A 25,774-nucleotide genomic window follows, 5' to 3' on the forward strand; every position below is an offset into this window, starting at 1 on the left:
AGAACAAGAGCAGCAGATAAATGGGAACGCTGCCACCAGGATGTTCCCCTCCAAGTCACTCACCATCCTGACTTGGAAATATATCACCATTCCTTCACTGTCACAGGGTCAAAACCCTGGAACTCCCTTTCTAACAGCACTGTGGGTGTACCTTTACCACATGGACTGCAGCGGTTCAAGAAGGCAGCTCACCACCACCTTCTCAAGGGCAACTAGGGATGGGCATTAAATGCTGACCTAGCCAGCGAAGCCCACATCCTGTGAATGAATAATAAAAATTCTCGGCACTGACAGGATATTTAATTGTTAATTGTTGTTAAGCCTTAAGGATCACTTTTGAGCTCTCAGTCCTTTCTGTGACGAGGTTTGAATTGGAAATTCTGCAGACACCTCTACTGTCCATTACTAGAATTATTCCATTGGCATCTTTTCTTGTATCAGTTTTTTTTTCACAGATAACTGAAGAGGTTTTACTCACAGGAACAATCCCTGAATGTGGCATACTTTCCAGATTGTGGAAAAACAACATTGCTGGCTATGCCATTTCCCAATATATAAAATCTATCTTTTTAATAGGTAATTTACAAACAATTCCAATCACGCAATACCCCTTTTTCAGAGCATAATTTAAATTTACTTTATGTAATGGAAAAGGCGTACACTTCCCATCAAAACCCTGTATTAATACATTTTGATTCAACAAACTTTCTGAAGAAAGGTCTAAATCCTTTGCTAACAATAAGCTCTGAGCCGAACCAGTATCTCTCAGGATAATGAGCTTTTTCTTGGACAAAAATTGAGTGACTTCCCCTTCAGATATAAACCCTTATAACCTTTTGCAGCCCTAACTATTCCCAAGGTAAACACATTAGATACAATGTGTTTATCACAAACTTCACTTTCTGGTATAGCCTTTTCTATGGACGTTCCTGTCACTTGCACCAGTGCCACTGATTCAACACCCATTTCCTTTTCTGAAGACTCCTTAAGCATCCTTATTACTGCCACCAGTTTACTGTGCCATTTCCACCAATTTGCTTTTTTGTGCCCTATCTTTGGCCACTCATATCTCTTTTGAAAAGGTAGCTACAAAGCTAAAATAGCTTTCAAATGCATATTTTTTTTTTACAGTTATATTTTCTATGACATTTTCGTTGACTGGAACAGCTTCTGCCTTCTCAAAGCTAGACTCTTTTCAATTCCTCCAGTTTCCCTGCAGGTTTACAAATGGAGATCTCTGCCCTCAAGCTTCCCATGTGATCTACCTTACCCATCTGCAAGAACTGCTGCTTCACTTACAATAGAAACCTTGCAATCTTCCACGTGTGACCTGATAGGTATAGGGATGCTGTTTTGTAATTTTTTCCATTATCAATAGCGCGCTCTCATTCTCAAATTCTGTTTGAGCTTCAATGCCTGAGACCACCAGTTGCACAACACTTCTTTCTCCCTGGTCTTTTCTTTAATGTCCAAAAGTTTAGCTGATATGCTTTAGCATATGCATTAAGTACTTTTAACCATATCATCATCTGAGTTTTGAGGATTGTTCTGCTGAAAGGCTAGAATACACATTTTTAGCTTTTCCAACCAAAGTGCTCTGCACAGAGAGATTTTATTTGTCATTTGGCCACTCATAGCTTTACAGCCAGCTTTTCAAATGAGATAAAAAATCTCTCAACTCCTGTCCTCAGTGAATTTAGGCACCAGGCAAAGAATCTTCGCCATATCAAAGCTCGGAGTGGGACTTGACTCATCATCTGAACTACAAGGCTCTCTTACGCCCCATGACCTAAGCTTTTCTTTAGCTTATTCGTGATGTCTGATTTCTTTCTCTCTTTGAAGCTCTTTGTCTCTTTCTTTATCTCTTTCCTTCCTTGCTAACTTCTCCCTCTAGAGTTCAAACTTCACATTTCTCTCTTTTTCTTTTTTCCTTTTTTCCCCAAGTTTGAGCTTCTTATTTTCCATTTTCTTTTTCAAGTATTTTAATTATTTAAGTATCTTTCCATCTCAAGCTGCTTCATCTACAACTAAATTCTAACTAACTCAAGTTGTGTTATACCTGTGTCAGGCTTTTCTTCTAATTCCAAATGCTGTGCTACTATCTCAAGTTTGCCTGCTTACTTAGCCCTTGCTTTTAACTCTAACTTCAACTTTTTTGCTAATGTAATTACCCTAACCATAGAAACCATAGAAAAGTTGCAGCTCAGAAGGAGGCCATTCAGCCCAAATTGTCCATGCCAGCCCGAGGACACCTTGGTGCCCTTTCTAACCCCACCTTCCTGCACCTGGCCCATAGCCCTGCAGCTTACAGCACTTAAGATGCAGGTACTTTTTAAAAGAGTTTAGAGGTTCTGCCTCAACCACTAACTTGGGCAGCGAATTCCAGACACCCACTACTCTCTGCATAAAAAAAGTTCTTCCTCATGTTTCCCTCCTACACCTTCTGCCATTTATCTTGAATCTATGTCCCCTGGTTCTAGAATTCTCCACCAAGGGAAACAATTTTATCCTGTCCACTATCTATTCCCCTTATAATTTTGTACACCTCAATCAGGTCACCTCTCAACCTTCTTCATTCTAAGGAAAATAACCCCAACCTATCCAATCTCCTCGTAACTACATTTTTCTAACCCTGGCAGCATTCTTGTAAACCTACCTTGGTTAATTGTTGCTAATCACCAGGGATAAATCTTCCCCCTCCAGAAAAGTTGTAGCAACAGAAAAAGCCATCCTGCATTTCAGTAAGTATAGGAAAATTCACTGTGAAAATCTTACCAACCTTAGCCTCTGCAAGTCCCAGCACCCATATTTGTCTCTGAATTCAAAATGTTGCTGGGTCAAAATCCTGGAACTCCCTCCCCAGCGGCACTGTGGGTGTACCTATGTCACATGGACTACAGCAATTCAAGAAGGCAGCTCACCATCACCCTATCAAGGGCAATTAGGGATGGGCAATAAATACTGATCTAACCAGCGACGCCCATATCCAGTGAATGAATAAAAAAAATTATGATCTGGTTAGGGACCTCTACTTTTTGCTTAAAGTAGACAAAGTTTGAAATCCCAGCTACCCACTAGAAAGAAAAAAGCCACAGGATTCCATGATTTTAAACAAACAAAGTCATAAAAGTAAAATGATCTACAATATCTATCTTATACAATAGCATTTAGAATTCAATGAGATAAATATGAATTACAGGAAAACTGGATGAACACACCACACTGCACATTAAATGACAGATGCAATCAAAACACATCCCACTGATTTCTCAGCATCCTACTGATTTCTCAGCAACCCACCCCAAAATCACAGACCACTGAGTCACAATATCTCATTAAAACACTCTCCCTCAGGAAGGATTTCAACTCCTCACTTTTGAAAATTTAGCCTCTGACTTTCTTCAAAAGCCGCTTCTACTTGAACTGTCTCAATGACTGCTCACCTCCCGATGGTTCAGTCTCTTCTCCTGAGACTGCCTTCCAGGGATTCGGTGAAGATTATTGCCTAATAGAAAATGGCAGTTCACAAGATTACCCATGTTTATTTAATAGAGTCAGTGTAGAAGAGATAGAACGATAAAAAAGCAGCTGGGCTAACTTAGATGAAGAACTGGAGACGTGATGTCTACATTGCTTGCTAAGAAGTGCAGTGCAGAGAGATATTTTGTTTTGGGAGGTAGAGCTAAATTAGTTCAAAATCATTCAATCAACCCAGTAAGGCTACGTGATCATGGAGGTGGGTGAAGCTTAAGAAGGTTCTCTGGTTTGAATTTATTTGTTCCTGCCTTCAATTACTGGCACACTTGCAACTCTTTCACAAACTGCCAGCTTCACTAAGCTGACACTGCCCCTGGGTTTCTCCTAACTCGAGTCTCCTGGCTACACCATGTAATATATGGCTCCCAAGGCATCTCTGTCTCCGGCATGGAACCAGTGACCTTCCGCCGAGCTCCCCAAGACTTTGAGCTCTAACTGCCTGGAGCATGTTGACATCTTCCAGGGCTACTCTGTGAGTTGCAAACCACGAGGCCCAAACTGCAGCCAATCCCCCTCCTAGCAGACGCACAAATAAATTCAAACCAGAGAACCTTCTTAAGCTTCACCCACCTCCATGATCACGTAGCCTTACTGGGTTGATTGAATGATTTTGAACTAATTTAGCTCTACCTCCCAAAACAAAATATCTCTCTGCACTGCACTTCTTAGCAAGCAATGTAGACATCACGTCTCCAGTTCTTCATCTAAGTTAGCCCAGCTGCTTTTTTATCGTTCTATCTCTTCTACACTGACTCTATTAAATAAACATGGGTAATCTTGTGAACTGCCATTTTCTATTAGGCAATAATCTTCACCGAATTAAACATTACCCAAAAAATATTAACATGACCCATGAACCAGATATTAGTCACATAACATTGTTCTGCAATGGGGTCAACAATTTGCTTCTCTTAGCATAACGAGAGTGAGGCGTTGATGATATAGTGGCAGATAAGGAAGCAGTTGGTGCTAAACAGTTTCCTGCGTCCAGAGCTATTTGCCAGTCGCTCATGGAAAAGCGCCTTATCTCAAAAAGCATTGCATTTGCAGTCATATCCAACATCTGTTCCAGTTCTTCCAACCTTTAATAAAATGCTTGTGCCCAAACATGGACATTGCTATTCATATCAAACTAACACTGGAGGGTTATTAGCTATTACAGGAGCACTCTCTGCACGTAGCTTGGGACTCAGGGGCTAAACCGCAACTATAGCAGTCTAGCTCAGCTACCTTTTGGCATTAAGCGTTTCATTCCTGGGATCATTCTCGTGAACCTCCTCTGGAGCAGACTCGATGGGCCGAATGGCCTAATTTCTGCTCCTATGTCTTATGGGTGACAAAGGTGCAGATGTCATCCTCTGATATGACAACATGTTCTAATCCCACTGTGTGACTGTCCCTGCTACCAGACTGATCCAGTACCAATAGTGCAAATTAAAGGAGATATACCAATTAAAACCAACCTTTTGCTCCTCATTTTGCCTAATGTGGAGGACATGGTGCAGCACAGAGAGCCCACTTGGCCTAACATAAACATTCCTGAGAGACACTGCCAGTGTTGTCATAGACTCCTGCTAAGAAGGCCCAGTAGCAGCGTCCACTGACGTACATGCTCTACTGCTGATTGCAGAATGTCTGTGCCATGCCCATGAACTATAGACAAGGAAGTATTGGACTCCTCTATAAACTCTGATGTATTGTAGAAGCTCCCTGGCAGTCTGAGTTTCTTATACACAGGAAGCAATTGATTCTCTTTGAAAAGTGAACCTTCTCCAGAGACTACAGGCTGCTTTTAAGTGGCAACCACCCTACTGGATTTCCCTGCCTTCTGGTCGGTGAGCAGATTAGCTTTACTGGCTAGCTTTTAATGTCATTGGTATTGGAAGCGGCCACATGTTGACAGCATTGACAGGCAGGGTGGACGCCCTACCTAATTAAAGGTGAAAAACAAAAAATTGACCCAATATGTTTCATCAAGCTCAGTAATCCTTCCAAATGAGTACCCTCCAGTGATATCACCCACAACACCTATTCAAATAATAATGTTTAGAAAATCAACTAAATTTAGGAACAAAAATATTCTGTGTAACCATTTAAGACTTTGTTTTAAAAAAAATTGCTGTTAATAATTGTGCTGCTAAATCATTTCAATATTCGTTTGAATGATATTTGAAAGAATACTTCTATAGTTTTGTTCATGTCCACTTCCAAATGTTCTGTAAATTATCATTGATATTGGACAAAAATGAAGCCAATGAACAATAAATTTTAAATCTAAATTGTTGATTTGCCTTTTTGTGACTTGTTTGTGTTCAAACCATATTTTCATATTATTGTCCCCATTTTTCTAATTACTTTGTTCCTCTTTTTAGGCTTGTCTTCTTTGGGGCTACCCTGGTCTCCACTCAGTATCTCCTGATGGACTAACTGAGGGGATAAAACCATTATGAAGAATTGTAGGCATGAATCTACATTTTTCACTGCACAGCATAGTTGGATGTTTTGCCTCTGGACTAATATTTAATTACCTATCCATCAATCCTATCTTAATGATAGGTCAACCTCTACCCCCTCCCCCCAGTTATTATAATCTAGCTTATGCACATCTCTTTATCTCATGAAATACCATAGAATGTCTGCAGCTTCTTTTCCACAAACAAAATTAGGGTTCTAATATCTAGCTTGACTTGTAATTGACTTGAGCATTCATTTCAAGAATTTCGAGAACCTTACAACTATCAAGGGGCAGCCACCACACTTTTTAGTAATAGCTTCTCTGATCAACTGAGCGGAGCCGTGAGAGATTTGCTAGTGATGCATTAGAAATGGTGCTATCCTCGAAATGTCACCACCCAATTATTGTACTCATTGCTGCTGCAGAGTGATCCTAAGATGCCACATGTTACCCAGTTACAATCTGAAGCTGCTAATGCATTCCAGTCTCTGCGGCTACTGTGGATGACTTTTTTGACTTTGTATTTACTAAACAAAGATGCTCCAGACTTCCTTGTGGCTAGTTAATTACTTTTGAAGCTACTGGCACTGTTTTGTCAGCAAGTGCAGAAACCATTTTGCATGCAGCAAAGTTCTGCCAAACAGTCCTGAGCGAATTAAAAACAGAAAATGCTGGAAAAACTCAGGTCTGGAAGCATCTGTGGAGAGAGAAACAGAGTTAATGTTTCGAGTCTGTATGATTCTTCAGAGCAGTGAATGAATAACTAGTTTTTTTTTATTCATTCATGGGATGTGGGCTTTGCTGGCTGGGCCAGCATTTATTACCCAGCCTTAGTTGCCCTTGAGAAGGTGGTGGTGAGCTGTCTTCTTGAACCACTGCAGCCTATGTGGTGTAGATACACCCACAGTGCTGTTAAGAAGGAAGTTCCATGATTTTGACCCAGCGACAGTGAAGGAATGGTGATATATTTCCAAGTCAGGATGGTGAGTGACTTGGAGGGGAACTTCCAGGCGGTGGTGTTCCCATCTATCTGCTGCCCATGTCTTTCTAGGTGGTGGTGGTCATAGGTTTGGAAAGTGCTGTCTGAGGAACCTTGCTGAATTCCTGCAGTGCATCTTGTGGATGGTACACACTTGCTGCTACTGTGTGTCAGTGGTGCAGGGAGTGAATGTTTGTGGATGTGGTGCCAATCAAGTGGACTGCTTTGTCCTGGATGATGTCCAGCTTCTTCAGTGTTGTAGGAGCTGCACTCATTCAGGCAAGTGGGGAGTATTCCATCACGCTCCTGACTTGTGCCTTGTAAGATGGTGGACAGGCTTTGGGGAGTCAGGAGGCCAGTTATTCATCACAGGATTCCTAGCCTTTAACCTGCTCTTGTAGCCACAGTATTTATTTGGTTAGTCCTGTTCAGTTTATGGTCAATGGTAACCCCCAGGATGCTGATAGTGGGGGATTCAGTGATGGTAATGCCATTGAACATCAACGGGCGATGGTTGGGTTTTCTCTTGTTGGAGATGGTCATTGCCTGACACTTGTGTTGCATGAACGTTACTTGCCACTTGTCAGTCCAATCCTGGATATTGTCCAGGTCTTGCTGCATTTGGACTTGGACTGGTTCCGCATCTGAGGAGTCACGAATGGTGCTGAACATTATGCAATCATCAGCGAACATCCCCACTTCTGAACTTATGATGGAAAGAAGGTCATTGCTGAAGCAGTTGAAGATGGTTGGGCCTAGGACACTATCCTGAGGGACTCCTACAGTGATGTCCTGGAGCTGAGGTGACTGATCTCCAACAACCACAACCAGCTTCCTTTCTGCTAGGCATGACTCTAACCAGCGGAGAGTTTTCCCCCTAATTCCCATTGACTCCAGTTTTGCTAGGGCTCCTTGTTGCCACACTTGATCAAATGCTGCCTTGATGTCAAGGGCAGTCACTCTCACCTCACCTAGGGAGTTCAGCTCTTTTGTCCATGTTTGAACCAAGGCTGCAATGAGGTTAGTTGCTGAGTGGCCCTGGCGGAACCCAAACTGCGCATCAGTGTTCATGTTTCTTGTCTGTTGGTTGACGGTAACTGTTGGCCAGGACACCTGTACTCCATGTATTTGCTGTAGTCCACCTTTTAGCCCATTTCGATCCCTTCCAACCCCCCCCCACCCCACCTGCACTAGGGCCATCTGCCACTAGCTTGTCCTGCTTGCTTCCCATAATGTCCCCATTAGCACATCCTTTAGATAATATCAACACCCCTTTGTCCTTTTGTCTATGATATCTTTGGCAGTCTCTTCTTGGCCTCCATCTATCACTGGCCCCTTATCGAGCTCTCGTGTCCTTCAACTAACTTATATTTCATCTCATTTCTATATATCTTAGTTCAGATGAAGGGTCATACGGACTCGAAACGTCAACTGTATCCCTCTCTGCAGATACTGTCTGACCTACTGAGTTTTTCCAAGTATTTTTGTTTTTGTTCACCTGGAGAGGTCCTCTGCTCATCTTCAGATTGTACTTCAGAGGACAAAATGGCCCTTTGTTTGATATCTTAATTGAAGTAAATAACGTTTGGAACATATTAAACCCGAAAAAGAAATCTGTAATCATTCAAGCATTCATTTCAAGAATTCATAGTAATTATATTTTGTAGCCTTTAAGGGACATTCACTTCAGTCTCCAGATGCTGACAATTCAATGTCATTTAGATATTGATGTGTCCTCAGTCCCCAAACTTTGATTCTTTATATACATATATAGTAAATAAGAGTAGCCTTAGCAGAGATTCCCATAGAATACTTCTCACCAGATTTTGCCTGAGAAACCTCCATTTATCCTTACTCTGTTTTTGTGCACCAATGATTTCTTTATTCACATGACCATGTTCCCCTTAATTCAGTGTGATATCTTAATTTTTTGTAAAAAAAAACCCTAAAAGCCATCTTTATTGCATTTTTATTATTTTAATATGTTTTTTTTAAACATTTTTTAAGATTGGTCAAACATTACCTGCTTTTTAGAAATATGTAGTCTAATTGGTTTATTATTTCCTGTTTGCTTTTTTGAAGAAGATTGTCATATTTGCCATACTCTAGTTCTTTGGCACAGTTTGCTTTTTCATGGAACTTTGAAATATTACACGCTAAGCCCCCCTGCTTCTTCAATAGCTTCCCTTAGAATCCTTGAATCTAAAAAATGATTGAATTCCTTGATGTGTGTGCCTTAAGTTTGAATAATGTCATTCCTATTTTTCAATAGTAATTACCACTATAAGTTTACATATTCATTTGTGGGAATTCTATAGTTCCATGATACACACCTGCTTTGTGAAAATTTAAACTAAGCATTTATTTACTATCTATTACTTCCTCACCATGTACTGCATACTTCCCTCCCCAATTTCTCATTTGTTGTGACCTGACCTTGACGATTCTCTTCCCGTTAACACGACTATAGAAAGCCTTTTTATTTCCCTTCAGTTTTTGCTATTTAAAACTAATTCTCCTTAACGTTTCTGATTTTGTTTTAACTTTCATATATTATCTCTATTTTTATCCTTGCAGCCATGCACCTTGCAACCCATCCCTGCCTCCTTAGGAATGTACAAATTAGGAGTCGGAATAGGCCATTCGGTCCCACGAACCTGCTCTGCCATTGAATTAGATCTTGGCTGATCTGATTGTGGCCTCAACTTCACATTCTGCCTATCTCCAATAACCTTAGATTCTTGACTAACAACGGAGTCGATATACCTCTGCCTTAAAAATATTCATTGACCCTGCCTCCCCCCACACTTTCTGGGGAAGAGAGTTCCAAAGACTCATGACCCTGTGGGAAGATTACCCATCTCTGTCATAATTGGGCTACCCCTTATTTTTAAACCATGTCCCCTAAGTCTATTCTCCCCCACAAGGCGAAACATCCTTTCAGAATTCACCCTGTCAAGTCCCTATAGGATCTTAAATGTTTCAATAAGCTCACCTCTCATTCTTCTAAACTCTAATGGATACAGGTCCAGTCTACCCAACCTTCTTCATTACATAACATCACCATCCCCACCCTCTCCAGTACCAGGTGTCAGTTGAGTGAATCTTCGCTGAACTGCTTCTGATGCATTTATATCCTTTCTTAAATAAGGAGACCAAAACTGTACACAGCACTTCAGATGTGGCCTTAGATGTGAACTTGTCCACTTTGGCAGGAAGAATAGAAAAGTAGCACATTATTTAAATAGAGAGAGATTACAGAACTCTTGAGGTACAGAGAGACCTGGGTGTCCTGGCACATGAATCACAAAAAGTTAGTATGCAGGTACAGCAAGTGATTAGGAAGGCAAATGGAATGATGTGATATATTGCAAGGGGAATAGAATATAAAAATAGGGATGTTTTGTCACAGTTGTACAGGGTTTTTTTGTATTCATTCATGGGATGTGGGCGTCGCTGGCTGGGACAGCATTTATTACCCATCCTTAATTGCCCTTGAGAAGGTGTTGGTGACTTACCTTCTTGAACCACCGCAGTTCATGTGGTGCGTGTACCTTCACCACATGGACTGCAGTGGTTCAAGAAGGCAGCTCACCACCAACTTCTGAAGGGCAATAATTGCCAGCCTAGCCAGTGACACCCACATCCCATGAATGAATTTTAAAAAACCCAATGCCCTGTACAACTGTAATAGAACACCACTACTTGTATATTCCAATGCCCTTGCAATAAGCAACAACATTCCATTTGCCTTCCTAATCACTTGCTGCCCCTGCAAACTAACTTTTTGTGATTCATGTAAGGGAGAGGCGGTGGTGCAGTGGTATTGCCACTGGAGTAGTAATCCAGAATGCTCTGGGGGCCAGTGTTCGAATCCCACTATGGCAGATGGTGAAATTTGAATTAAGTCTAATGATGACCATGAAACCATTATCGATTGTTGTAAAAAAACCCATCAGGTTTGCTAAACCTGCTCTTCTTACCTGGTCTGGCTTACATGTGACTCCAAACCCCCAGCAAAGAGGTTAACTCTTAAATGCCCTCTGAAACGGCCTAGCCAGTCAGTTGTATCAAACTGCTATGTTTCCTATAAGGAATGAAACGAGACAGACCACTCTGCATTGACTTAGGCACCGGAAACGACAATGGCAAACTGATCTGTTGACCTTGCAAAGTCCTCCTCGCTTGTGCCAAAATTGGGAGAGCTGTCTCACAGACATAGTCTCACTCACGGAATTGCACCTTGCAGATAATGTCCCAGACATCACCGCCACCGTCCCTGGGTATGTCCTTTCCCAACAGCGGCGCAGCGGTATACAGTCGGATGGGAATTGCCATGGGAGTCTTCAACATGGACCCCAAACATCATGAGGTCTAATGCCTTCAAGTCAAACATTGGCAAGGAAATCGCCTGTTGATTACCACATACCGTGTCCCCTCAGCTGATGAATCAGTACTCCTCCATGTTAAACACCACTTGGAAAGCAATGAGGGTGGCAAGGGCACCAAATGTACTTTGGGTGGGGTCTTCAATGTCCATTACCAAGAGTGGCTCGATAGCACCATTACTGATCGAGCTGGCTGTGCCCTAAACGACACAGCTGCTAGACTGGGTCTGCGGCAGGTGGTGAGGGAACCACTGAGAGAAAAACATACTTGACCTCATCCTCACCAATCTGCCTGTGGCAGATGCATCTACTCTTGACAACATCGGCAGTCCTTGTGGAGATGATGTCCCATTGAGGATACCCTCCATCGTGTTGTGTGGCACTACCATCATGCTAAATGAGAGAGATTTTGAACAGATCTAGCAACTCAAGACTGGGCATGAACGAGTGCTGTGGGCCATCAGCAGCTGTAGAATTGTACTCAACCATAATCTGTAACCTCATGGCCTGGCACAACCTCCCACTCTACCAATATCACCAAGCCATGGGATCAACCCTGGTTCAATGAAGAGTGCAGGAGGCCATGCCAGGATCAGCACCAGGCATATTTTAAAATGAGGTGTCAGCCTGGTGAAGTTACAACTCAGGACAACTTGCATGCCGAAAAGTGTAACCAGCATGCAAAAGACAGAGGTAAATGATTCCACAGCCAACGGATCAGATCTAAGCTCTGCAGTCCTGCCACATCTAATCGTGAAGGTGGTGAACAATTAAACAACTCACTGGAGGGGGAAGCTGCACAAATATCCCCATCCTCAATGATTTGAGAGCCCAGCACATTAGTGCAAAAGATAAGGCTGAAGCATTTGCAACAATCTTCAGCAATAAGCGCTGACTGGATGATCCATCTCGGCCTCCTGCAAGGTCCCCAGCATCACAGATGCCAGTCTTTACCCAATTTGATTCACTCCACGTGATATCAAAAGGCACTTGATACTGCTAAGGCTATGGGGCTGACAATATTCCAGTAATAGTACTGAAGACCTGTGCTCCAGAACTTGCCACGCCCCAAGCCAAGTTGTTCCAGTATAGCTACAACAATATCTACCTGGCCATGTGGAAAATTGCCCAGATATGTCCTAGACAACAAGCACTGGACAACTCAACCAGACCAATTAACACCCCATCAGTGTACTCTTGATCATTGGTAAAGTGATGGAAGGGATCATCAAAAGTGCAATCAAGAGGCAATTGCTTAGCAATAACCTGCTCACTGATGCTCAGTTTGGATTCTGAGATGGTCACTCAGCTCCTGACCTCATTACAGCCTTGGTTCACACCTGGAGAAAAGAGCTGAACTCGAGGTGAGAGTGACCGCCCTTGACATCAAGGCAACATTTGGCTGAGTGTGGCATTAAGGAGCCCTAGCAAAACTGGAGTCAATGGGAATCAGGGGGAAAACTCTCTGCTAGTTGGAGTTGTACCTAGCACAACTTCCATCGTTAGGTCAGAAGTGGGGATGTTCGCTGATGATTGCACAATGTTCACCATTCGTGACTTCTCAGGTACTGATGTAGTCCATGTCAAAATGCAGTAAGACGTGGACAATATCCAGGCTTGGCCTGACAAGTAGCAAGCTACATTCATGTCACACAAATGCCAGGCAATGCCATCTCCAACAAGAGAGGAGCTAACCATCACCCCATGACATTCAATGACATTACCGTTGCTGAATTCCTCCAGTATCAACATCCTGGAGGATACCATTAACCAGAAATTGAACTGGGCCAGTCACATAAATACTTTGGCTGCAAGAGAAGGTCAGAAGCTCACAACCCTACAGCAAGTAACTCACCTCCTGACTCCCCAAAGCCTGTCCACAATCAAAGATGCAAGTTGGGAGTGTGATGGAATACTCCTTTCCCTGGATGAATGCAGCTCCAAGTGTACTCAAGAATCTTGACACCATCCAAGACAAAGCAGCCCACTTGATTGTGATTCCACCCCCAAACATACATTCACCCCTCCACCACTGACGCACAGTAGCAACAGGGTATATCATCTACAAGATGCATTGCAGAAACCCACCAAGGCCCCTTAGGCAGCACTTTTCAAACCCACGATACCTACCATCTAGAAGGACAGCAGCAGCGGACAGATGGGAACACCACCAACTGCAAGTTATCCTCCAAGCCATGCACCATCCTAACTTGGCAGTATATTACCATTTTTCATTATCGTTGTGTCAAAATCCTGGAACTACCTCCCTAACAGCACTGTGTGTGTATCTACACCTCATGGACTGCAGCGGTTCAAAAGGCAGCTCACCACCACTTTCTCAAGGGCAATTTGCAATGGGCAATAAATGCTGGCTTAGCCAGCGATGCCTATATCCCATGAATGAATGAAAGAAAAGTAGCAGGACACCCAGATCCCTCTGTAATTCAGAAGTCTGCAATCTTTCTCTATTTAAATAATATACTGCTTTCTTGTAATTCCTGCCATAGTGGTCAAGTTCACATTTCCCCACGTTATACTCCCCCTGCCAAATTTTTGCCCACTCACTTAACGTTTCTAAGTCTCCTTGCAGACTCCTTATGTTCTCTTCACAGCTTACTTTCCGACCTATCTTTGTGTCATCAGCAAATTTAACAACCGTGCATTTGGTCCCTTCATCCAAGTCATTGATATAAATTGTAAATTGTTGAGGCCCCAGCACTGATCCCTGTGGAACTCCACTTGTCATATCTTGCCAATTCGAAAATAGCCCATTCATGCCTGTTCTCTGTTTCCTATTAGCTAACCAATCCTCAGTCCATGCCAATATGTTACCTCCTGCTTCATGAGCTCTTGTTTAGCGTAGTAACCTTTGATATGGCACCTTGTCAAATGCCTTCTGGAAATCTAGGTACAGCACATCCACAGGTTCCCTTTATTCATGTTGTTTACTACCTCCTCAAAGAACTCCAAGAAATTAGTCAAACATGGCTTCCCTTGCACAAAACCATGTTGATTTTCTGATTACATTGAGATTTTCTGAGTGCTCCACTGGGACTCCTTAATAAATTCCAATATTTTCTCTATGACAGATGTTAAGGTAACTGGTCTGTAGTTCCTTGCTTTCTGCATCTCACCTTTCTTGAATCGAGGAGTCACATTCACTATTTTCCAATCTGTTGAGATCTTTTCAGAATCCAGGGAATTTTGGAAAATTAAAACCAATGCATTTACTATCTCAGCAGCCATACTTTTGAGACTCTTGGATGAAATCCATCAGGACCTGGGGACTTTTCAGCTTTTAGTTCTAACAATTTTCCCAGTACCCTTTTACGTGGTGATTTGTGATTGTTTTAAGTTTTTACCTCCTGGTTCATAATTATTTCTGGGATATTACCTGTACTCTCTACAGTGAAGGCAGATGTAAAATATTCGTTCAATTCATCCTCCATTTCCTTATTTTCCATTATTAATTCCCCATTGCTGGGATGTACAGCCTAAGAATCCAGCATCACAATGGCACTGAAATTCATACATGACATAGCTCAATTGTGTGTTTAGGCAGAATGTATTTTTGGACCGAAGGCAGCATCCTGTTGGTAGAAAATACTACTTGTGTAGTTATTGCATAGTAGTAACTTGAAACTGTTTTTAAAATTTTTTGCCTTTCCAGGGTAATTTGAGGTAGACTGGGCACTGTATACACTAGAGACTAGACTGGCCACACTAACAATCAATTTAAAATAATCAGTCAAGCTAATTTCTCTGGTAACGTAGTTCATTTACACTAGCTACAAGTGATATACATTGAAATGCTGGGATTGGTTTTCTGCAAATAAAAGGAATTCATTCAAGCCTTGCATCTTTTTTGAATTACCAGGGAGCTTGGGGATCCTATAGTTACCTGTTGCTCTCTCCATGGCAACGCCTTGGCCACTCAGAGTTGATTTTCCAGCCAATCAGTACCCTTTTTCCCGCAAGTATAAATTGCTGTGATCATTCTTGCATTTGTCCTGATGAGTGAGTCCCAAGATGAAGAACTTTGGCAACATATCTCTCTTTTCAGCAAAATTCAAGTGCTGTACTAACAAGCAACTGTTTGAACAATTTACATGAATGTTGCATCTTTTAATATATATTAAAAAAATTCTTCGCAGAGACATATTTAAAAAATGGACACCAAGACAAAGAAGCAAATACAAGGCATGACCAAAGAGGTGGGTTATAATGAGGGTCATTATGAAAGAGAGGTAGGTGATGAGTCAGAAGGGTTTAGGGAGACAATTCCAGCATGTGGGACCTAGGTGGTTAAAGACACAACTTCCAATAGTGATTTGGGGAAAGGAAAGATGCACAAGAGGCCTGATTCAGAGTTTAGAGGGGTTTTTCTTTGAGGTCTGGGAGGAGGTTAAAGATAGGGAAGATTGAGACTATGACTGAATTTAAACACAAGGATGAGAGTTTAAAATTTGAGAAGTGTACATGTGCCCTCCTTTCAGCAGTTGCTTTTTGCCCAAAAAGATATGGCACAAAGGATCCATTTCTCACCCAAGTCTCAACGTTAATGGAACATGCACGGTTCATCCTATCATAGTATTAGGTGTACTTGTACTGTAATGTGATTTAGGAAACCTAGAAATTGTAGCCTTGCAAAATGCAGACTTCCGAAAAAATTCAGAACTGTGGAAAGGGATAATATTTGCAAGATGTTCAGGGGATAATATTTGCAAGATGCTTTCAGCCAAAAAAAAGTGCTCTTCGACAACAGAAACAGCAGCTACTTCTTAGAAGCAATCCAAAGAAGGCCTGCTCAGCAGTCTCAAGCCCTATTTATATGAGTGAGACAAATGCTGTTGACACGGTCGCATGCAGAGTCATGAAATTCAATATTTAACCTAATTGGTCAAATTATAATATTGAAGTGAGGCCTGAGCAAATCAGCGAAGCAATCTCCTTTTCAATCTCATATTACAAAATGTGGTGCGCAGCAAATTGGATTTATGAATTCTTGGTGTTCAAGATGAAGTATTTTTGTGCTCTTTAGGGGTACTGGCCAAAGGGGATGTTTATGAGAAGCTTTAATGCTTATCTTGGACATGGTTGCTGGAGCTGGTCCATCAGCCAGACCGACCAGCAGATGATGCAGTGCATTGCTCATGGAGGAAGACATGTATTAGAAGCTTAATAACTGAAATGCGATGATTGGTCTCACAGAAATAATGGTTAGGCAATGTTAATGTTAATTTGACAATTATCATTGTTTTTATCTGTTACACATTGCAGACTGTAGTGGGGCTTTGGAGTGGAGGTTGATGCTGCATTGTAACTAGATGATGTCAGAACACGATTTGACAGATGTGGTTCAGATTGCAGTTGATGACCTAACACAAGATCAAGCAGGTAAGCTATAGGATAACGTATATCTTAACCAAACATGCAAAAAATAATCCTGGATTAATGTTTAAATGCTTTAGGTACTAAATTACCTTTTCATAGAACATGTTGTTTAACTACTGTGACCTCTAAGAACATTAGATACTGCAGAAATGAAATGCAACCTTACATTTTAATATTCTATGAATAAATTGAAAAACATAAACTTTATTGAAAAAACAGTTATCATAGTGGTCAAGCAATTGTTGAAAGCTAGGAAACATTACCAAACTTTTAGGTGTGTTTCTTGAAGTTGTAATTCTTAAAATAATTTTATTAACATAGATCCAGATGCTGTTTGAATATGTTACAATTAAGATAGTCGACTATGACACTCGTGCAATATAAAGGTTCCCAAGGAACTTAGGTTCAAACTGTTATTCTTGATAAAATCGTGCAGTATTCTGAATTAACTAAAACCAGGCAGCTTGTATATTTTCACACTATGATCTCAGACCTTAAACAGTTTTCTCTTAATCCAAATTCCTGACCAATAATCGAATGCAGTGATAATATAATGCAGAAGGCAGCACACCACCACCTTCTGAAGGGCAATCAAGGAGGGACAATTAATGCTGGCCTAGCCAGTGGTGCCCACATCCCATTGAATAAAAATGTTAAACTATTTTTTATCACTGTATTTTTGTCTCATTTTAACCATGGTTGGTAATTACATTTCCATTTATATTAACCCCTTTCACAGTTCTGCCAGTTTCTAAATTTCCTAAATCATGTTACAGTACAAGTGCATTTAATATTACGATAAGATGAACTGTGCATGTTCCATTAATATTATTGGATGCGAAATGGATCCTGTGTGCCATATCTTTCTGGGCAATAAGCAACCGCTCAATGGAGGGAGTATTTACATTTCTCCCAAAACCTGCATTGACTTGTTTAACCACCTCTTTAATTGCCAAAAGGACATGATCCTTTCGTGAACCTATCATAGTAAGAACTGCAGATGTTTTTGTTGGCTAGGGCCGGTTCACTCATATTGCCCCTCACAATCATAAAGTAATGATGGAAATCTTAGTTTTGCTAAGTTGTTGCTGGCCAGATTTTGTAGATTGCAGCTAATTGTATCCCTGACTTAACATACTTTTCAGATGAAGGGGAGGGACTTGATTCACAATTTGGCCATGTGAACTTTTGCTTTCCTATTGTAGGTGTGTTCTTAACAGAAGCAAGTGCAGCCCCCATGTTAATGACCTTGCAAAATTAGAGCCAACTTAAAGAGCCTAATACTATGTAAAAGCAGAGATAAACTGAAGCACTCCTCCCCCCTGCCCCCAATTCCCTTACAGTCCGTAATCAGAGAGTTTTTTTGGGAAAGGTAGATATGTGTATTTCTTAACCCCCGGAGTGTGTGGTCAAGTTAAGTAATAACAAGCTTTCGTGGGTTTAAGTAAAGATGGTTGGCTGTTCAAACATTCACCCCAAAAATCTAAATGCTATGCACACAAGAAAGAAAATTGTATACTTTTACAAGTTGTAAACCAAAAAAATAGTTCATAGTTCAAAATAGTTCATATGTCTGGCTCATTGTAGAAGAACAGCTTTTTCAGGCCCAGTAAGGAAAGAAATCCTTTCCATTCTTGAGTTGTAGATCAGCTGGGTTCAAATTGCTAGAGTCTGAAAACCGGATTATTTCAGGATTCCCTCAAAGAGATGGCTTTTCAATAGACCATGAATTTATTTCCTTGTGGCTTCCTTGCCAGGAGGTCAAGTTTTGTACTGGTGGACTTTGAGAGAAAAGGAATCAGGCTGAGAGACTAAGATTTTCACAACCTCCAGGTTCTTAAAGGCAACCATGACGCAGCCTTTTTCTGCAGCTGCTGTTTTTTGCTCTCCGCAGACTTCCCAGGTCTTTCTGGGTCTTCGGATCATAAAACTCATTATATCAAGCCGGTTTTGAACATGTAACCGATTGCTATTATCCACCCGGGAAAGCTTAAAGGTGACAGCCATTGTTATTCAATGGAGATAATGGACAAGTTCTTTGCACTTAGTCAGGATGAATTGCTTTCTGCCTAGTTCTCATTGTTAAGGTTCCAGCATGAAAACATGGAGGATTTGTGTTTGGGATAAATCCTCAAACAATCACAAGTGTAGATTCCACAGATAGTATTCATCTTGATATGTCCATTCCATGGAGAGGTCCCCACCCAGGCTGATTCAATTAGGAACTTTCTGCAAGTTTCAGATATTTTGTTAAATTTTCAAAGTTTAAATTTTCGTCTTGACTCTTGGCAGCCATCTTAACCACTTTGTAACTGCCCACTTTAAAAAGTAAACGACAGTTCCAGAGGCTTCCATACAAACAGAGGCCATGTTTGAAATTATGAATGGGACATGCCTTCACAGGGCAGGACATAGTCAATATTTAGATTTATACAATGTCTAAAGCATGGAAACCTTTTGGCCTGTTGTGTTGTGCACTCTGCAAGAGCAGCCTAGCTCGTTCCACCCCCCTGCCTCTTCCCTGTAACACTGCAAATTTTTTCTCTTCAAATAATTATGCAATACCCTCTTGAGACTGATGATTGAAACTGCCTCCACCACTCTCTCAGGCAATTCATTTCAGATTCTAAGCTAATCCTATCCTAACTCACTGCATAAAAGAAGCTTTTTCCTCACATAACCTTTGGTTCTTTTGCCATTCTCCTTACATCAGTTTACTCTGGTTCTTGACCCTTCTGCTAATGGGTCCAGTTTCTCCCTATTTACTTTATCCAGAGTCCCTACGATTTTGAACATCTTTATGACATCCCCTCTCAAACTTCATTTCTTTAAGGTAACTTCCTGCTGATTACCACCACTGCCTGCCCCCCCCCTCCCCTCCGCATTTGAATCTGTACTATTCTATATTCAGTAGGAATTGGAAGAAGCACTGACAGTGGTAGAGCACAGAGTGTACTCTGCATGGGGTGTTCCAATGTCCACCACCAAGAGTGGCTCAGTAGCACCACGACTGACTGAGCTGGTTGAGTCCTAAAGGGCCTGTGGCAGGTGGTGAGGGAACCGACAAGAGGGAAAAACCTACTTGACCTCATTCTCAGTCTACCTGTCACATGACAGTATTGGTAGGAGTGACCACCACATAGTCCTTGTGGAGATGAAGTCCTGCCTTCACTTTGAGGATACCTTCTATTGTCTTGTGTGGCACTACCACCGTGTTAAATGGGATGCACTTTGAACAGATCTAGGACCTTAAAACTTGGCATCCGTGAAGCGCTGTCGGCATCAGCAACAGCAGAATTGTATACAACCACAATCTGTAACCTCATGGCCTGGCATATTTCCCACTCTACCATTACCACCAAGCCGGGGTATAAACCCTGGTTCAATGAAGAATGCAGGAGGGCATGTCAGGAGTAGCACCAGTTAGGCCGAAGTATGAGGTGTCAACCGGGTGGAGCTACAAAAAAGGACCACAACAGTGGAAGCGGTATGCAATGGACAGAGTTAAGTGATCCCACAACCAATGGATCAGGTCTAGGCTCTGCAGCCCTGCCACATCCAGTTGTGAATGGTATGGACAATCAAACAACGAACAGGAGGAGGAGGCTTCACAAATATCCCCACTCCTCAGTGATGGGGAAACCCAGCACACTGCAAAGGCTGTGGGCTGTGAAAACATCCTAGCAATAGTACTGAAGACTTGTGTGATAGAACTATCTGTGCTTCAAACCAAGCTGTTCCTGTACAGCTACAACGCTGGCATCTGTCCACCAATGTGAAAAATTGCCCAGGTATGCTTTCCACAAAAAGCAGGATAAACCCACCCTGGCCAATTACTTTTCATCATCAGTAATGTGTTGGAAGGTGTTGTTGACAGTGCTGCACTTACTCAGTGATTATCTGCTCACTGATGCTCAGTTTGGGTTCCACCAGGACAATTCAGTTCCTGACCTCATTACAGCCTTGGTGCAGACATGAACAAAGGAGCTGAATTCCAGAGGTAAGGTGAGAATGTCTGCCATTGACATCAAGGCAGTATTTGACTGAGTGTGGCATCAAGGAGTCCTAGCAAAACTGGAGCCAATGGGAATCAGGGGGAAAACTCTCCACTGGTTGGAGCCATACCTAGCACAAAGGAAGATGTTTGTGGTTTTTGGACATCAATCATCTCGGCCCTGGAACATGACTGCAGGAGTTCCTTAGGATAGTGTCCTAGGCCTGAACATCATCAGCTGTTTTATCAATGACCTTCTCTCCATGGATGTTCACTGATGATTGCGTACTGTTCAGCACCATTCACAATTCTCAGATACTGAAGCAGTCCCTGTCCATGTGCAGCAAGATCTGGACAGCATTCAGGCTTGGGCTGATAAATGGCAAGTAATATTAGGGCCACATTAGTGCCAGGCAATGACCATCTCCAACAAGAGAAAACCTAACCATCTCATCTTGACATTCAATGGCATTAACATCACTGAAGCCCCCACTATCAACACCCTGGGGCTTACCATTGACCAGAAACTGAACAGTACCAGCCATATAAATACTGTGGCTATAGAATCAGGTCAGAGGCTGGGAATTCACCTCCAGACTCCCCAAAGCTGTCCACCATCCACAAGAAGTCAGGAGTGTGGTTGAATTCTCTTTACTTGCCTGGATGAGTGCAGCTTCAACAGCACTAAAGTGTAGTGCCCAAAAATGGACACCATACTCCAATGTTTTTAAAGTTTCGCCATAACATCCTTGTTTTGTACTCTTATGCCTCTGTTTATAAAGTCCAGGATCCTGTATGCCTTATTAACCACTTTCTCAATCTGCCCTGCCACTTTCAATGATTTTTACACATATAACCCCAGGTTCCTTTGCTCCACCACCCGCTTTAAAATTATATATTTTATTTCACATTGCCTCTCTTCATTCTTCCTATCAAAATATAATACTTCACACTTCTCTGTATTAAATGTAATCTGCAGATGTGTCTTTTATTCCACCAGTCTGCCTATGTCCTCTCCAAGTCTATCTCTATTCTCTTCACAGTTCACAATAATGTGTCATCTGCAATTGTTGAAATTATGTCTTGCCTACCCAAGTCTATGTCATTAATATAGATCAAGTAGTGGCCCTACTCCCAGCCCCTGCAGAACCTCCCTATATATCTCCAGTAAGAAAAACAACTGGTCACCACTATTCTGTTTCTTGTTGCTCAGCCAACTTCTTATCCATGCTGCCATTGATTCTTTTATTGCATGGGCTTTAATTTGCTGAAAAGCCTGCTATTTGACTCTTTATCAAACGGTTTTTCGAAGTTCCTGTACGCCATATCAATCACATCACCTTCATCAAAAAACTCAATCAAACTAGTAAAACACCAATTGTCCTTGAAGTTCATGCTGACTTTCCTTAATTAATCCACATTTATCCAAATGACTGTTAAACTTGTCCCGGATTATTGTTTGCAAAAGCTTTCCCATCACTGAGGTTAAACTGACTGACCTGTAGTTGCTGGGCCTAGCCTTACACCCTTGTTTGAACAAGGGTGTAACATTTGCAATTCTTGAGTCCTCTGTCATCATTCAGTATCAAAGGAGGATTAGAAGATTTTGACCAGTGCCTCTGCAATTTCATCCTTACTTTCTTCAGTATTCTAGTATACATCTGATCTGGTCCTGGTGACTTTTCAACTTTAATCCAACCTTTCTAATTCCTTCTCTTTAACAATTTTTAGCCCATTCAGTGTCTCACCTACCTCCTCTTCCACTATGGCTTTGGCAGCCTTCCTTGATGAGGACAGATATAATTTATTAATTTAGTATCTCAGCCATGCTTTCTGCCTCCAGGTGTAAATCTCCTTTTTGGTTCCTTATTGGCTCCACTTTTCCTTTTACCACATTTTTATTATTTATATGCCTGTAGAAGACTCTTGTATCCCCCTTTATGTTGATTGCCCATTTGTTCTCATACTTCTCTTTGCTTCTCATATATTTCCTTTCATTTGCCCTCTGAACTTTCTATATTCAGGCTGGTTCTCACTTGTATTATCAACTTGAGCTTTGCCTGATTTTCTGACTCATCATTCTATGTCTTTTGTCATCCAGGGAGCTCTGACTTTGTTTGCCCTATCCTTCCCCCTTGTAACAGTGTACCTCGACTATAGCCGAACCATCTCCTTTTTAAAGGCAGTTCATTGTGTTGACTGCCAATCTTCGATTGCAGTTTGCCTGAACCTGATCCATTCTCTCCCCACTGAAGTTGGTCCCGTCCAAATTAAATATTTTCTTACCCTGGATTGCTTTTCCTTAGCTAACATAACTAGTACTGTAATCAGTGTCCCCTAAATCTTCTCCTACTGACACTTGATTCAGTTAACCCACCTCTTTCCCCAGAACCAAATCAAGCAATTCTTCCTTCATTGGACCAGAAACTTAATGAAAACTTTTTTGCAATAATTCACCCATTTTATTTCTTTAATCCCTACACCCAACCTTCTCTGCCACACAGAGTACCCAGTATGAATATTTACATGATTGCTTTATTAGCAGTTTGACCAGAGGGATGTTATCTAAGAAATTGTGAAAAAATCCAGGATACTTTGCCTTAACAAAAATTGATGCATCTGTGATCTTTGAAGTCCATATATATTATTGAAGCAAAGAGGTTAGCTTGTCTTCTGTTCAGATAAATTGCTGGAAAAGTCGGGGTTGAAAAAAAGACAGTGGATTGTGGAATTAAATAAGTACACAGTGTTTGTTAAGAGCTGTTTATGCCTTGGAATGCTAAATTAGTTCAATCCTATTTCCAGATGAAGATACTCCCAAGTTTTCTTCAATCTTCTAATAATAATACTGGCTGGCAAGCCTGAAAAAGGTTCAGCCTTGAAAATGTCTGTCCATCATTTAGTTGAACAGTTCACAGGCTTCTGGAACTGCTACATCCTAGTCTATAATATAATCTTTGAACTCGTGAATTTCTGTGGAATGTTTATTCTGAATTTTTCAGTCACAGGTAGTAATTTTAAACAGTTTGCTTTTAAAATTTATATAATTGGATCAGCAAGTGAGCGTAAGACAACGAAAATATATTTTGACATCAGTTTTAAGTTTTATTACACAGATTCTGCCAAAGTGAATCAGCTTGTCTTCTATACAGATAAATTGTTGGATAATTTAGGGTTGAAAAAAAGAGAGTGGATAGTGGAATTAAATAAGTACACAGTGTTTGAACTCTTAAGAGCTGTTTATGCCTTGGAAGGCTAAATTAAATATCAGAAATAGATTCTGTAACGTATGCTCAATAAGTTTTTTTAATTAATTCTGCTGAACTGACAATACTAAAGGATAAGTGGTTAGATGTCACGTTGATTGATAGCAGTTGCTTTGCTTACTTTTCACAGGATTGAAGATAGACCAATAGTAAATGCAACCTCTGGTCATTGACTTTTGCAGAAAAACATATTTGCCTGTTTTAAAAAAAAACAATAGCTATCACATTGGATTTATCAAAATGTTACCAATATCTATTTGATAGGAAGTTTATTTTGAAGACTGAGCATGAAGCACTTATGCTGCAACATGGGCAAAGGAAGGAATTTCACTTGTAACAGGTCCAGACTACAAATTTTGGCTGAACAGTTATCACTTTATCATTGCTCCATTAAGTTTAGATCCAACAAGCAATGCTGGTTTGTAATCCAGCGGTTAGAAGGTGCACAGGAATGGCCTGGTTTATTTGCACACAGTTATTTTCTTCCTAAACATTAAGGAAACTGCCTACCAATGTATCATTCGTAGACAAGCGTATTGCCATTTGTCTGCAAACAAAAAAATTACTAAACCGCTATCGGTTTCCAATTGTTCAATAATATGTTTTCTTCGACTACATACCTAAGAGAAAAATATGACCTAATTTAGTAATAAAACATGAAGTCCTACACACACACAAAATATAACCTAAATGCTGAGTTAAAAAACTATTTCCATAATTATTATAATATTGAAATTGCATTGGATAATTTGTTACAATTGGGATGAGAGTAGTGCACGTATTATCTAGCCCAACTACACCGCGGGCCATACCATTAATCTAAAAGTTTAATCCTCTCACCAAAATAGCCAATTGGTTACCTTCACCACTGGTACCCAGAGAAAAAAAGATTTTAACCAGGCTTCTTTCAATAAGCTCAGAACGATTGTTTATTATCAAACAAAACTTCTTTTTTAACAAATTGCAAGAACTGGTTAACACAATTGGGCTTTGGAAGTACAACTATCCATCTCTTAAAAAAAATCCACCAGCACGCAGGTGCACAAACAGACAAAGGACAAACAGATAGTCTCTCTCTGCAGAGTGTCAACACAGCGAAGTGGAGGTGTGCTCTATTAACTCAACATTATTACAATTATGCAGCTCTTCCTTGAGGCTAGGCATTATGAAATAAAGGATAAAGTTCACAAGGTCTTGATGCTGCTGATCTGGAGTTCCCTCATGTGAAGATTGGCCGATGGTCCTGTTGGGCGTCTAGAAGTTGTCACCAATAGAACTTCAGTGTGGAGAAAAATGTATATGGCTGGATCAATTTTTCCTGTTTGAGTTTCGCAGGACCAAAAATGCAGACATAGTACACTCCGATGAGGTTTATCTGGCTACAGGTTGATAACCACACACAGTTTCAAGTAAGGCAGAGAGAGAGAAAGAGAGCCAGTTAGGATAGACTTCCTCTCTCAGCTTATTCCCCAACAAGACTAAGTTCAAACCTACAGGTTCAAAACTTAAAGTTGGCCTCTGCCATGTGATTTCTAGTAAAAACCTCCAGCCTTTGTCTTCCAGTTTTTTCCCCCTCATTAATTAATGTGATTGCAGTTCAAAACAAATAACGAGCCCTTCCTCAAGTACCATGCAAGTCGGGTGATTTCTTGGAAGAGGCCTGCTTGTTGACAGTTGCAAGGTGAACTTATGACCATTTAAAAAAAAACAACTGCAGGTCAGCCTCCAAATGTCCAGATAATGGCATGCCCCTCTATATTT

General features: G+C 41.1%; 1 protein-coding gene across 5 annotated transcripts in view; it reads left to right on the forward strand.

Annotated features, from left to right (window-relative positions):
• The window catches only part of LOC121280341 (BTG3 associated nuclear protein), a 281,633-nt gene that overhangs the window by 22,093 nt on the left and 233,766 nt on the right, over positions 1-25,774 (forward strand). For all 5 annotated transcript variants that reach the window (XR_005943600.1, XM_041192229.1, XM_041192230.1 and 2 more), the window contains exon 2: positions 16,640-16,756. Coding sequence is in view for 3 of the 5 variants with exons in the window: in XM_041192229.1 (XP_041048163.1) it covers positions 16,687-16,756 (70 nt within the window). In the remaining 2 variants the exon portion in view is untranslated. The remainder of the gene's footprint in view (positions 1-16,639; positions 16,757-25,774) is intronic.

Source organism: Carcharodon carcharias, chromosome 7 (genome assembly GCF_017639515.1).
Source record: "Carcharodon carcharias isolate sCarCar2 chromosome 7, sCarCar2.pri, whole genome shotgun sequence".
Taxonomy (NCBI): domain Eukaryota; kingdom Metazoa; phylum Chordata; class Chondrichthyes; order Lamniformes; family Lamnidae; genus Carcharodon; species Carcharodon carcharias.